At 36.0% G+C, this 13,139-nt stretch overlaps 1 protein-coding gene across 1 annotated transcript; it reads left to right on the forward strand.

Moving 5' to 3' along the window:
* The first annotated feature begins 1,718 nt into the window (after positions 1 to 1,718).
* LOC131428503 (uncharacterized) lies at positions 1,719 to 10,392 on the forward strand. Its single transcript, XM_058592495.1, has 4 exons — positions 1,719 to 1,791; positions 9,052 to 9,311; positions 9,375 to 9,505; positions 9,560 to 10,392. Exons 1-4 carry the CDS (start codon positions 1,719 to 1,721, stop codon positions 9,996 to 9,998), a joined length of 903 nt encoding a protein of 300 aa, XP_058448478.1. The 3' UTR covers positions 9,999 to 10,392.
* The last annotated feature ends 2,747 nt before the right edge of the window (positions 10,393 to 13,139 follow it).

Genomic DNA, 13,139 nt, shown 5'->3' on the forward strand with positions numbered 1-13,139 from the left:
CAAGCGACCACCACTTGATATAGTATTGAGTTCAATTACTTAATATTTTAATACAATACACTCAGAAAAGGAGCAATTTTTTGCAAATTTGGTATATGTAAAATAAAACTTCACTCAAAATTTGAGTGATAGTTACTCTATTTTTGGTACATGTTCAAATAAAGTATTTTCCAGTGGAAGAACTCAAATTTGAGTAACTTCGGAGTTACTCTAAATTAGAGTTGTTCCACTTTTTCTGTAGATGAGTGAGATCTTACTCATTTTTGAGTAACTATTTTTAAGCGTGTGAATCATTTTCATCGAGAAGTATCTAACCTCAAACGATTTTACCCGAACACAATCGCTTTGTTTTCACCAAGGATGATTTGACACTTCTCGGTTAATTTTTCAAAAGGGCGTATAAGCAAGTGACAGTTTCTCTTTAATCACTCTCTCTTTCGATTATTGTGATGTGATTAAAAAGATTTCCTTTTATATCACTATTCTGTTTGAAAGTTGAAAGTTTCGGGTATCATTTCATGCAAAGAGTTGAGTGATAAACGTGGAAACCGCTTGATAATTAATAGAAGAGAAAGTAAACAAAGAGAAACTGTCATTTGCTTATACGCCCTTTTGAAAAATTAACCGAGACTTCTCTTCATTTCTCACCACTAAGTCTAGACAGCTCTACATCATTCTAAAGATTTATACTGATAATAAGTGACTTGAGAAACTGACTCATTAGATTACGTAATTTCTGAAGCTGTGCATTTTACTGTAATTCCTATATATCTGAGTATAAATCCAATAAATGTACTCAAACTCTGTTTTAAATCAGTTTTTGGTTGATAAAGCTAAGTTTTCCTGCTGAATTTCGTCAAAATACAGACGACTCTGCTACTCACTCTCGAGTAACGGAAGTATGTATTCATTTATGCACTGAAGAAAAACGTTTAAAGTTTAGTTTCTCGAATCGTCAGTTGTCAATCTGAACCAAAACGTAATTGTCATTCAAGTCGTTCGAAATTTGAGATGGTATTCATTAAAACTTTGATGTTATGATTCCAACTGTAAACATTTGTTTTGGAAATAAATTTTCGTAAAACCTTCCAAGACTGTGGACCATCTCACGAATTAGTTTAACTTCTAGTAAAAATTTGACACTCAAGCGGTTATTTAGATGTAGTCAAAAATATGGTTAAAGTTTCAATACATTGTCAAACGAAGTAAATTTATCTCGAAGTTCTTCTTGCGTTCGCTGTATTACAATTGTTAAACCACTTGATATCGTTTTATTTTCATTGCAAAATAAACCCAAACAACTTTCCATCCATCAAACTTTGAAATGGGCCGCAGTTTTCATTAAATTTAACTACTCGATAGAAAATAACTGCTCGACTGTCAAATTTTAACTAAAAGTAAAAAATAATTCGCCAGATGGTCCACGGTCCAAGCGACAATTACTTTGAATATGATTGTGTTAGCGTGTCGGTTATGTGGAAGAGTGCAGGAAAACGAGAAGATCTAAGGCAATCAGTTATTATTATTCATATATACTTACTATGGAAAACGTTATTGCCAATAAAATTGCTTTCTAACCCCAAACATAGCTCATATTTCAATTTCATTTACCTCGTCTCAAGATTCGTTTTTTATATGTACATGCGGGATTTACGAATATCAAATGAAGTCGAGCAAAAAAAGGAAAGCGAAATAGACAAGACACAAACGGCGAGATAATGATGCAATTTCGCCTGGACAAGTTTGACAGCAGCCAGACTTCTGCCGGTTGCCAGAATACCTCACAAGCGGGTAGTTTATTACATTTGCGCATTTTATAAAATTGAAGTTTTGTCCCGTATTCAATAAAAATCGGCACGAAAACGAGCAAAATATGAGCAAAAGGATAATGAAACGAATTGACTATTAATTCACTTTTTCTAACTCAATTTGGACGGATTTCCGACCCAAACGGTTGGTGGCGAAATTGTTGAATTTGAGCTCACATTGATTTGCCGTTCATAATGTATCCCTGTATTCGATCCGAACTGATAAAAAGGAGCTTTTTGACGCCTTTTCAAAATTCGCTCTGTAGAAGAAGAGGTAGAACGTAATCATGAATATCTCGAGTTGTACTAAACGTAACAACATAATTCTTTCTTCATGCTATCAGAAACATGATCAGCAATTTGTGATTAAATTTTCAACAGTGTGAGATAACTATAAACTAAGGTTTCTCATACTTTTGAAAACAATGATGAAGTCAGACACACGTCAGTCTCGATGTCCAACTGGACGAATATAAAAAGGCAGGTGGGTAATGGCAGATACATAACCGGATGACGTGAATACGATTAAAATGAATCGTTCAGTTTCTGTGATGTTAAAGAATATAAATTCTGGAACCGATTTTTTGCACCGAATGCTAGAACTGAATTCTGAAACTCAATTTCGATGCTAGATATTGGAACTGAATTCTGAACTTGAATTCTAGATCTAAATCCGAATTCAGAGTTGTTGAACTGATCACTGAACCTGTGTATTCGAACTGAACTCGGGACCAAAATGCTGGTTCGACACTGAATCCGGGAGCTGGATTCGGATCCGCAATCAAAGTCTAGCTACAGAACTCCGACCCAAGATTCAGATTTCAAATTTGGATCCAGAATTTAGATTAGAAACTCAATTCTAGAAATTTAGTTCAAACATCTTAAGAATATAGTTCTTGAATTTAGTTATATAGAATTTAAGACCTGCATTCTGATCTAGAATTCAGAGCCTGGACTCTGGAATGTCCGTGTTGGCGATTCAATGCATAGGACACTTGCAAGCCAGTTGTTGTATGTTCGAGTCCTGGCCTGGAAAGATTCTTAGTGTCAGTAAGATCGTTGTACTTGCCATGCAATGATTCTGTACTTTAAGAATCGTATGCCAAACCTGTTGAAAACAGAAAGAGCAAATTCCACAAATCGAAAGTAATGCCAAGACTTTGCTTTACTCTGGAATACAGTTTAGAACAGAATTCAGATTGAATTAAGCATTCATTTTTTGTCGTGAATACGACTTACTTTACTATGGGGTGCCTTTTCAAAATTTACCCTCTGAGAGAGTGATAAGTTTTTGATCGTGAATATCTCTTGTTGTATCTAACGAATCAACATAATTTTTGCTACATGCCATCGGAAATATGATCACAATTTTATGATAAAATTTTCAGTTGTGTGACATAATCTCAAATAGTTCAAAATTAAACTTTTCTGAAATGTTTGGTATAAACGAGTATCAAAGAGGATAATTCATATGGCGCGTTTGCCTTTCTCGTATTTTGAAAGCTCATAGCTCAGTGATCTGTGGAAGGATTTATATAATCTAACTACCAATAGAATCGAAATTTTTCAACTTAAACGTGTATAGCAAGAGCATTGAAGTATTTCAATAGTACACTATTGAAAAACCTATCTCATTTGACCCATGTCAACACCAGCCAATCAGAACGCGTTCTGAGGAAGAGAAGAAAATAGCTGCTGCTGTACAACAAATCGTTCAAGAAAAATGTTTCCAAAAGTGGTGAATATCGTAGTGAGTTCCTCAATTTGGTCCTTCTGAATGCTAGAAACGAATCCCTACAGCATATTGATAGTCTCTTTCAATAAATTATGCAAATCCGAAATGAAATAATCGACATTGAAATTCTATATGCGGCTATTTTTATAGCCGTTAGGACCGCCCATTAGTGAAAAAGCTACAAACGAAATCACACAAAAGGAAATCTCTTAACAAAAATTGAATCAGTTTGGATTCTATCGCCACTGCGAGCAGATGTGTTTTGTGTCGTCTGCACAGCTAGTTTCGCTTTCGACAAGAGCGATTACGTCACAGCTGCCAGTCATTTCGATGGATGAAAAAGCAACGTTGGAGAGCATTATAAAAAATCAGCCGTTCTAATGGCTCTAAAATTTTTCTAAAGAACTATTAGGATTTGTTTTTCGCAAATCGCAGGTAATTATCCTCAGTTTAGTGCAAATCAAGAACAATTTGGTTAGATTTGTGCACTTTTCGCTGTGTGAAATTCACAGTAATCGAGATCAAGTGAAGCCTTTTTTTGCGAAAAATGTTCCGAGTTTAATATCGTAGAGAATTACGCAATTTGACCCTTCTGAATGTTGGAAATGAATCCCTACAGCATATTGATAGTTTTTTTTCAATAAATTATGCAAATCCGAAATGAAATAATCGACATTGAAATTCTATATGCGGCTATTTTTATAGCCGTTAGGACCGCCCATTAGTGAAAAAGCTACAAACGCAATCACACAAAAGGAAATCTCTTAACAAAAATTGAATCAGTTTGGATTCTATCGCCACTGCGAGCAGATGTGTTTTGTGTCGTCTGCACAGCTAGTTTCGCTTTCGACAAGAGCGATTACGTCACAGCTGCCAGTCATTTCGATGGATGAAAAAGCAACGTTGGAGAGCATTATAAAAAATCAGCCGTTCTAATGGCTCTAAAATTTTTCTAAAGAACTATTAGGATTTGTTTTTCGCAAATCGCAGGTAATTATCCTCAGTTTAGTGCAAATCAAGAACAATTTGGTTAGATTTGTGCACTTTTCGCTGTGTGAAATTCACAGTAATCGAGATCAAGTGAAGCCTTTTTTTGCGAAAAATGTTCCGAGTTTAATATCGTAGAGAATTACGCAATTTGACCCTTCTGAATGTTGGAAATGAATCCCTACAGCATATTGATAGTTTTTTTTCAATAAATTATGCAAATCCGAAATGAAATAATCGACATTGAAATTCTATATGCGGCTATTTTTATAGCCGTTAGGACCGCCCATTAGTGAAAAAGCTACAAACGAAATCACACAAAAGGAAATCTCTTAACAAAAATTGAATCAGTTTGGATTCTATCGCCACTGCGAGCAGATGTGTTTTGTGTCGTCTGCACAGCTAGTTTCGCTTTCGACAAGAGCGATTACGTCACAGCTGCCAGTCATTTCGATGGATGAAAAAGCAACGTTGGAGAGCATTATAAAAAATCAGCCGTTCTAATGGCTCTAAAATTTTTCTAAAGAACTATTAGGATTTGTTTTTCGCAAATCGCAGGTAATTATCCTCAGTTTAGTGCAAATCAAGAACAATTTGGTTAGATTTGTGCACTTTTCGCTGTGTGAAATTCACAGTAATCGAGATCAAGTGAAGCCTTTTTTTGCGAAAAATGTTCCGAGTTTAATATCGTAGAGAATTACGCAATTTGACCCTTCTGAATGTTGGAAATGAATCCCTACAGCATATTGATAGTTTTTTTTCAATAAATTATGCAAATCCGAAATGAAATAATCGACATTGAAATTCTATATGCGGCTATTTTTATAGCCGTTAGGACCGCCCATTAGTGAAAAAGCTACAAACGAAATCACACAAAAGGAAATCTCTTAACAAAAATTGAATCAGTTTGGATTCTATCGCCACTGCGAGCAGATGTGTTTTGTGTCGTCTGCACAGCTAGTTTCGCTTTCGACAAGAGCGATTACGTCACAGCTGCCAGTCATTTCGATGGATGAAAAAGCAACGTTGGAGAGCATTATAAAAAATCAGCCGTTCTAATGGCTCTAAAATTTTTCTAAAGAACTATTAGGATTTGTTTTTCGCAAATCGCAGGTAATTATCCTCAGTTTAGTGCAAATCAAGAACAATTTGGTTAGATTTGTGCACTTTTCGCTGTGTGAAATTCACAGTAATCGAGATCAAGTGAAGCCTTTTTTTGCGAAAAATGTTCCGAGTTTAATATCGTAGAGAATTACGCAATTTGACCCTTCTGAATGTTGGAAATGAATCCCTACAGCATATTGATAGTTTTTTTTCAATAAATTATGCAAATCCGAAATGAAATAATCGACATTGAAATTCTATATGCGGCTATTTTTATAGCCGTTAGGACCGCCCATTAGTGAAAAAGCTACAAACGAAATCACACAAAAGGAACAAAAATTGAATCAGTTTGGATTCTATCGCCACTGCGAGCAGATGTGTTTTGTGTCGTCTGCACAGCTAGTTTCGCTTTCGACAAGAGCGATTACGTCACAGCTGCCAGTCATTTCGATGGATGAAAAAGCAACGTTGGAGAGCATTATAAAAAATCAGCCGTTCTAATGGCTCTAAAATTTTTCTAAAGAACTATTAGGATTTGTTTTTCGCAAATCGCAGGTAATTATCCTCAGTTTAGTGCAAATCAAGAACAATTTGGTTAGATTTGTGCACTTTTCGCTGTGTGAAATTCACAGTAATCGAGATCAAGTGAAGCCTTTTTTTGCGAAAAATGTTCCGAGTTTAATATCGTAGAGAATTACGCAATTTGTCCCTTCTGAATGCTGGAAATGAATCCCTACAGCATATTGATAGTTTTTTTTTTCAATAAATTTGCAAATGCGAAATAAAATAATCGACATTAATATTCTGTATGCGACTATTTTTATAGCCGTTAGGACCGCCCATTAGTGAAAATGCTACAAACGAAATCACGTAAAAGAAAGCTCCTAACAAAAATCTAATCAGTTTGGATTCTATCGCCAATGCGAGCAGATGTATTTTGTGCCGTTTGCAAAGCTAGTTTCGCTTCCGATAAGAGTGATTACGTCACAGCTGCCAGTCATTTCGATGGATGAATAAGCATCGTTGGAAAGCATTAGAAAAAATCAGCCGTTCTAATGGCTCTAAAAGTTTTCTGAAGAACTATTAGGATGTGTTGTTCGCAAATCGAAAGAAAATATCCTCAGTTTAGTGCAAATGTAGAACAGTTTGGTTAGATTCTTGCACTTTTCGCTGTGTGAAATTCACAGTAATCGAGATCAAGTGAAGCCTTCTTTGTTTTTGCGAAAAATGTGGAAAAGGGGAATGCTTGCATAATTCATACAATTGATCAACTATTTGATATTCGGAAGTGTTAAGGAACATGTCATTTGTTTTCGTATTCACGACATCCAGTTATGTCTCTGACATTACCCACCCGCCTTTTTACTTTCCTTACTTATAAAGCGTTTTAGAAAACGCTAACTATGATTTATTTGAGGTTAATGAGGTTGGTTATAAATTGCTGATCATATCTCCGATGACGTGGAGAAAAAAATATATTGATGTTAAATAAAACAAAAAATATTCCTGATAAAAGACTTGTTACTCCTTGAAGTAAATCTTGAAAAGGTGCCTCAATGTAAAGTAAGAAGTATTCAAATCAAAAGCCGAGAAAAGTATGCAAAAAAAATTCTAATTAGAATCTATCAGACTGTAAACCTACATTAAAGTGGTTATTTTGGATATATTACTTCCGATTTTCATGTTTCAATAGAAAAGGAATTCCAATAGTTATTTTGAAACATTTATAACCCTTAAAAGGGCTGAATTTTAGAATTTCCAAGGTCGTTGTTTACTTTAAGGTGCATTTTGCTGTGCGGATTGATTCAATACTGAACTTTTTGTAAAAGGATTTTCTTTTACGTAATTTCGCTTACAGCTTTTTTACAACCCAAGCAACCAGAAGTTCCACAATTACTTAAAAAGTCAACTTTCTTGCTGCTTAAAAGTACACGCGGAACTTTTGAGAACTTGAAAGTACAGATCAAGTTCCGCGTGAACTTTCTAGCTGCTTAAGAAAACACGTGGCAATTTTTGACACGAAGTACAGAACAAGTTCCGCGTGAACTTTCTCGCTGTTTAAGAGTGCACGTGGTACTTTTAGCAACTTGAAAGTACAGAACAAGTTCCGCGTGAACTTTTACGCTGCATAGAAGCTGAACAATGTATTCTAGAAGCAGCTTAGAAGTTCGTTCCGCTGCGTCGCGCGAACTTTCAAGTGTGGATATTTACTTAAAAAATGGGCTGCTTAGAATGCTATTGATTAACTTTGAGAGCTGCTTAAGCCAAATCAGTCCCTTTTATCCGAACTTTTGGTTAGTTGGGAATATCCTAACAGCTCGCAAAATAACAAAATACTGAATTTTTATGTTGTTTATTTCATTTCAGATTTGCAAATTTCAACGAAAAAAACAATCCTAATGCAACAGGGAGCAATGACTAGGCTTTCAGAAGAGCTGATTTGTGAAATTTTCTCCGATATTGAACACTTTTCGATGCATTTTTATCAAATGCAAAGCAGCTGAATGGTAGTTTTATTTTCACTCGTTTGTTCATTAAATTGTTTATTTTCACTTTCGATTTGAATATTTCAACAGATAAATAATTTTAATAGTTATTTTGTAAACATTTATAGTCCTTTAAAGGGTTGATTTATAGAATTTTCATGGTCAACAGATTATCAGTAATCGCATCTAAATACTGGATCTGGATTAGAGAACTGAATTTCAAATTGGATTCAAGAACTGAATTATAAAACTGAATGATGAACCTGGACTCTGTCCCACCTGAATTCTGAACTTAGTTTCAGGTTTCGAATCTAATTTCAGAACGAACTTTGATTCTGGAAGAAAATTTTGAATCTGAGTTCGATTCTTTTGATAAGGTTCGGAATTCAAGTCCTGGGTTCTGAAAATGAGTTCCGTTTAATAATTCTAGATCTGAATTCTGGATTCCGAACATGAATTTTGAGCCACATTCAAATTTAGTTCTTGAATCCAATTCCAGAATACAGTTTGAAACGAATTCTTTCACTAATGATGTTTTAGTCCAATTCTGAGTAGGTAATGTTATAGAATTCTTATAAAATTTCAGCTTCGCTATTTTCGAATGAACCTATATCATTGGTGTTTAGTAGCTCGATCAATAAGACAGTCGTTGGTACAATTACCTTACATGAATTTATCGTGACTAGTGATTTTCCCCTGAATCCATGCAAACAGCATTGTTGCAGTAATAACGCAAATACAAAAATCCTTAATAGAAGCGTGCAAATTCAAGACACTCGCAGTCCCCAACCCACTCCCAACAGCTTCGCACCTGTGTGGTGTTTGCTAAAGGAACCAATACTCCAAATGTGATTGAAGTTCTTTTTATTGACTGCCAAACCGTCACGCGATAAGGATCGGAAGAGCGCGGGAACGTGCGAATAGAAACTAGTTTTATTTTTCCTGCGAGCAGCCTACGAAGAATCCAAACTGCAAAAGCTAGAATGGAGCCAGTGGACGGAAATCACAACTCGCTTCCAGTATTTCGATCACTGGACCAAGGAACAACGGCGCGAGTGTTTCAGCCGAGCCAAGGTGCGCCAGTTTGAAGCAGATCAGATAATTTTTGTCGAAGGTCGAACATCGGTCAACTTTGTTCATCTGGTGCTCAGTGGAAAATGCATGGTGTTACAGTGTTTGAAGTTGAGCAGAGTGAGTTTAAAATTACTACACGAAGCGAAACAACTTTTTCTAACTTTTAAAATTCTGAGGTAGTTTTCTACTAAAAGTGGAACAGTAAAATATTGTCTGGCAGAGGCACAGCCGGTAGAAGATGAAGTAACACAGCTTCGTCGTAGAAGCTCTCGACTGTCTGAATTAGAAAACTCAACTCTAACAGCGGATGGGTAATCCATTCCTGTTGTAATTAGTATCTTCACCTAATCACTAGTCCATTACAGGAGACTTACATTTCCCGGAACATCACTCACTGTCCCAAACTTGTACATTGCCCCGGTGGAATCATCGGTGAGTCAAATGAATTACGAGTATCACTTCGTAGATGTGTCAACGTACGGATGCGGTTCCGTGTTTGGCGTTGGAGAGCACATGGACGACCGAACGGTAGTGGCACGTGACCGAGTGCAGTGCCTGTTGATACCGCGATACTGGCTGTTGCAAAAACCGCAGAACACCAACAACGTGTGGACCCGCGTCCGGATTTTCCTGGATCAACAGCAACCCTCGCGGGAACGAGTTTTCCAATGGTTCCTGAGAGAACTTCGTTGGAAGAAATTTCGTACCCAAACGAAACAGACTGCTGGTCATCTAATGGGCAATCCTACGGGATTCCGCGATGTACCTTTCATGTGTAGATTAGAAGAGAGTGACGATGTGTAATGTCAGTTGTGCTATTTAGAATTTAGCAGAAAGCAGATGCATTCAATATTGAAACGCACACTGTTTGGACAATCATTATTTATAGAAGCGTCTTCTTTTGACTAAGTACGTCACCTATGGGCACAATGACGCTGCAATCAAATGTAGAGGCGCTGCTTGTTTAGAGATGATACTTTCAGTAAGAACTGTCAAATCGGCAGGAAATTTTTTAATTACTTCACCTTTTTAACGAATTCTTATAAAATTCGTTTAAAAAGTCTTTGTAGAAGTGGTAGAAAAAATTGTTACTCTGAGTTGGTAATGTTGATCATAATTTATTGTGCGAAAATTACCGTTTATTTATTAGTATTATACTTGGTTCAATACCATTTTTCAAATGCCCGGAAATAACAAATAAAACATCCAAAATAAACAGTACTCGATCGCTAAGCTTTGTAGTACTCGAGAAATTAACATTAACATTTCTGTTTAAAAAAAGTGTTGATCCGAAAAGACCTAACCTTACCCAATTTCACACATTTCTGTAGATTTTTCATGTTCAATCGTAGTTTACACTAAAAAAGTAGTAGTAATCACTTTGAAATCGATTTTCTTCTACTCCGAGTTTACTTTTATTACTGATACCTACTTGTAGTATGGAATAAACGGAAAAAAATGTGGCAAATTACTACTGCCGATATGAAAATTTTCTGAAGAATCCTCCTTTTCTTGGCTCCAGATGTCCCTACCGGTAATTCAGTTTTGCGACAATGTGCCAATCGCTTTTTCTCTGACTCCACCCTTAACCGTAACTAGGATAAAGCTGGGTATAAATAAACGACATAATAACAATAACCTCCACCGTTAAACGGCCCTTACACGATTTTTAAAAGTGTCATTAGTTAAGAGTAATATCATTTTTAATGAACGTGTAACAGCAGTAATGATTAGTTAGTTAGTTTTCTTTATTAAAGAGACTTTCAGCCGGTGGCTGGTTCGTCTCTGAGTAATGATTAATTTTTTCTTACAAATTTTAAATATCATTATTTAGTAATCATTAAAAAGGACATAAATAATTTTCGTGTAAGGGCCGCTTTACACAAGATCGAGTAATTTCATTTTTAATGATTACTAGGTAATGACATTTTAAATTTGTTTGCAGACTTCATCATTACTGTCCCTACAGAGGTTCCCTTTTTTAAATCTGTGTTTCATCTTGAAAAATCTGTGTTGCATATTTTCAAAGACATCATATTAACAAGATATCCAGCTCTCACAAATCATTGGCAACTTCCTTTTTTGCGAGCATGTCGCCCTCAGGCGAGTCCGTATCGAATCTCGTACATAGAAGTAAGGGAGAGAAATGTCAAATTCGTGTGCGCCAAAATAGCAGCACTGCGCATCCATACAATTGACATGATAGGTTGAATGTGATGCCGCGCGATGGCGTTGCTGAACTGAAGATTGATTTCGCTGCAAGCTGACAGGGTCTGATATTTTCGATCATATTTTGTAATAAACATTTTGAAAATCTGCCATTTTTATGAAATATTTATAAAAATTTGAAGAAATCTGTGAATTTTGATAAAATCTGTGTTCTGTGACACAGAATCTGTGTGGCGAAATAGGCGAAAAAAGCTGTGGTTTTACAGGAAACTCTGTGAATATGGAAACTGCTACACTGCGTGACAATACTTGATTGTAATTATATTAATAATCCTCGTGTAACCTCCCCTTATCTTTGGTTCAACGGCCGCTCCATTATCAGTGAACGGTTCCCGATTCTTGTTCACACTCAAAAGGGAAGAAAAATCAACAAGAGTGTACATTTTTTTTTTTGATTTTGACATTCTTTGTCAATTTCACAATTTTTGTACCGGCGTCAAGTCAGGCACTAAAATCCCAGGCACCAAAATAATTTTACTGCCTGGAATTAAGCGATTGTTGCGCCACCTGTGTGTCAAATTTTGAAACCGTCAAGCTAGGCACCAAAATTCAGGCACCAAAAAATTTTTGTGCCTGAGTGTAATATTGCATACTTGATAATATTTGCAATTATATAAATTTAATTTTTCAATGTTTTTTATAGAATTCAGTATTCAGCACAAGATGTTCATCGCATACAAAAAATCGCAAGAGGAACGTTCTATCAGCTATAAATTTTTTTTTCGTATATGAAAAGATAGTGGGCCGTATGAATAAAATGTAACAAGAATAATTTTGATTGTGTTGATTATCTATAGCGGCCCTTGTATGAAGAATTCATTACCTCTTCGGACCAGAAAAATCTTTCTGATCCTATGTGCGGGTTGCGAATCATTACTGCCCTTACACGTTGATTAAAAATAACATTACTTAGAACAAATAATAACGCATAAAACATGACACGATTTCTTTGTTTCCGCTGTTGAAACCAAGTTATCAGTACTGTACATTAAAAAAAACTACACAACTCAACAACCAAAGCGACATTGACTTACCCAGTAATACAATCCAGTCCCGTGTTCCATACACATTGTGGGAACTGTTCCGGTAGTTCTGTTGCGACGACATCTGACTGACCAGAAACATTTTCGAAAGAATCGTCTGTGCCGAAATTATGAGCACCGAATCGCACATTCAGATAGCCAATGTTGGTTAGAATGTCACTCGGCATTTCGACAGCACTGAATGGAATCTTCGACGGCGTCTAGACTCCACCGGTATGTCAATGTTCTAGACCAAGGGTTGAGGGTAATTCCGTAGGATCTAAGGAAAACAAATAATGCATTAATTTGTGGAAAAATTGCCAAATTACAAAATACTTACTCGTCACCGAAGTCTTGACGGCTGCTGTTGTTTGTAGCAGTCGCGCGGTTGTAAATGTGCCCTTCGATTTTGGTATCGCATTCCTGGTACGACCATCAGTTGTCCACGAGCGTGTACATGAATTTTGCAGTTAATCATGTGTGTTGAGAGATGATAATAAGTGATGAAAAAAATTGTAATTCGAAATTTATGTTTTCGACTATAACTTTTGAACGACCCGATAAATTTCGTTCAAAATTTCGTCAGAGTTAGCTAAAAATATAACAAATCGAATGATCGCACATCTAGAAGTGCCTTTTTGGGTGCCTTCATACAAAAATTTTTAAAATGTAAAAATATCTCTCATATGAGAAC

The sequence above is a fragment of the Malaya genurostris genome, chromosome 1 (genome assembly GCF_030247185.1).
Source record: "Malaya genurostris strain Urasoe2022 chromosome 1, Malgen_1.1, whole genome shotgun sequence".
In the NCBI taxonomy this organism is placed as follows: Eukaryota; Metazoa; Arthropoda; class Insecta; order Diptera; family Culicidae; genus Malaya; species Malaya genurostris.

Excerpts from the sequence above, each read along its gene's own strand:
- LOC131428503 (XM_058592495.1), top strand. The coding sequence starts at position 1,719 with ATGATGCAATTTCGCCTGGACAAGTTTGACAGCAGCCAGACTTCTGCC. Across the intron at positions 1,792-9,051 it reads CCAGAATACCTCACAAGCGG|TTTTATTTTTCCTGCGAGCA; the intron begins GTAGTTTATTAC and ends AATAGAAACTAG. Across the intron at positions 9,506-9,559 it reads TCAACTCTAACAGCGGATGG|GAGACTTACATTTCCCGGAA; the intron begins GTAATCCATTCC and ends AGTCCATTACAG.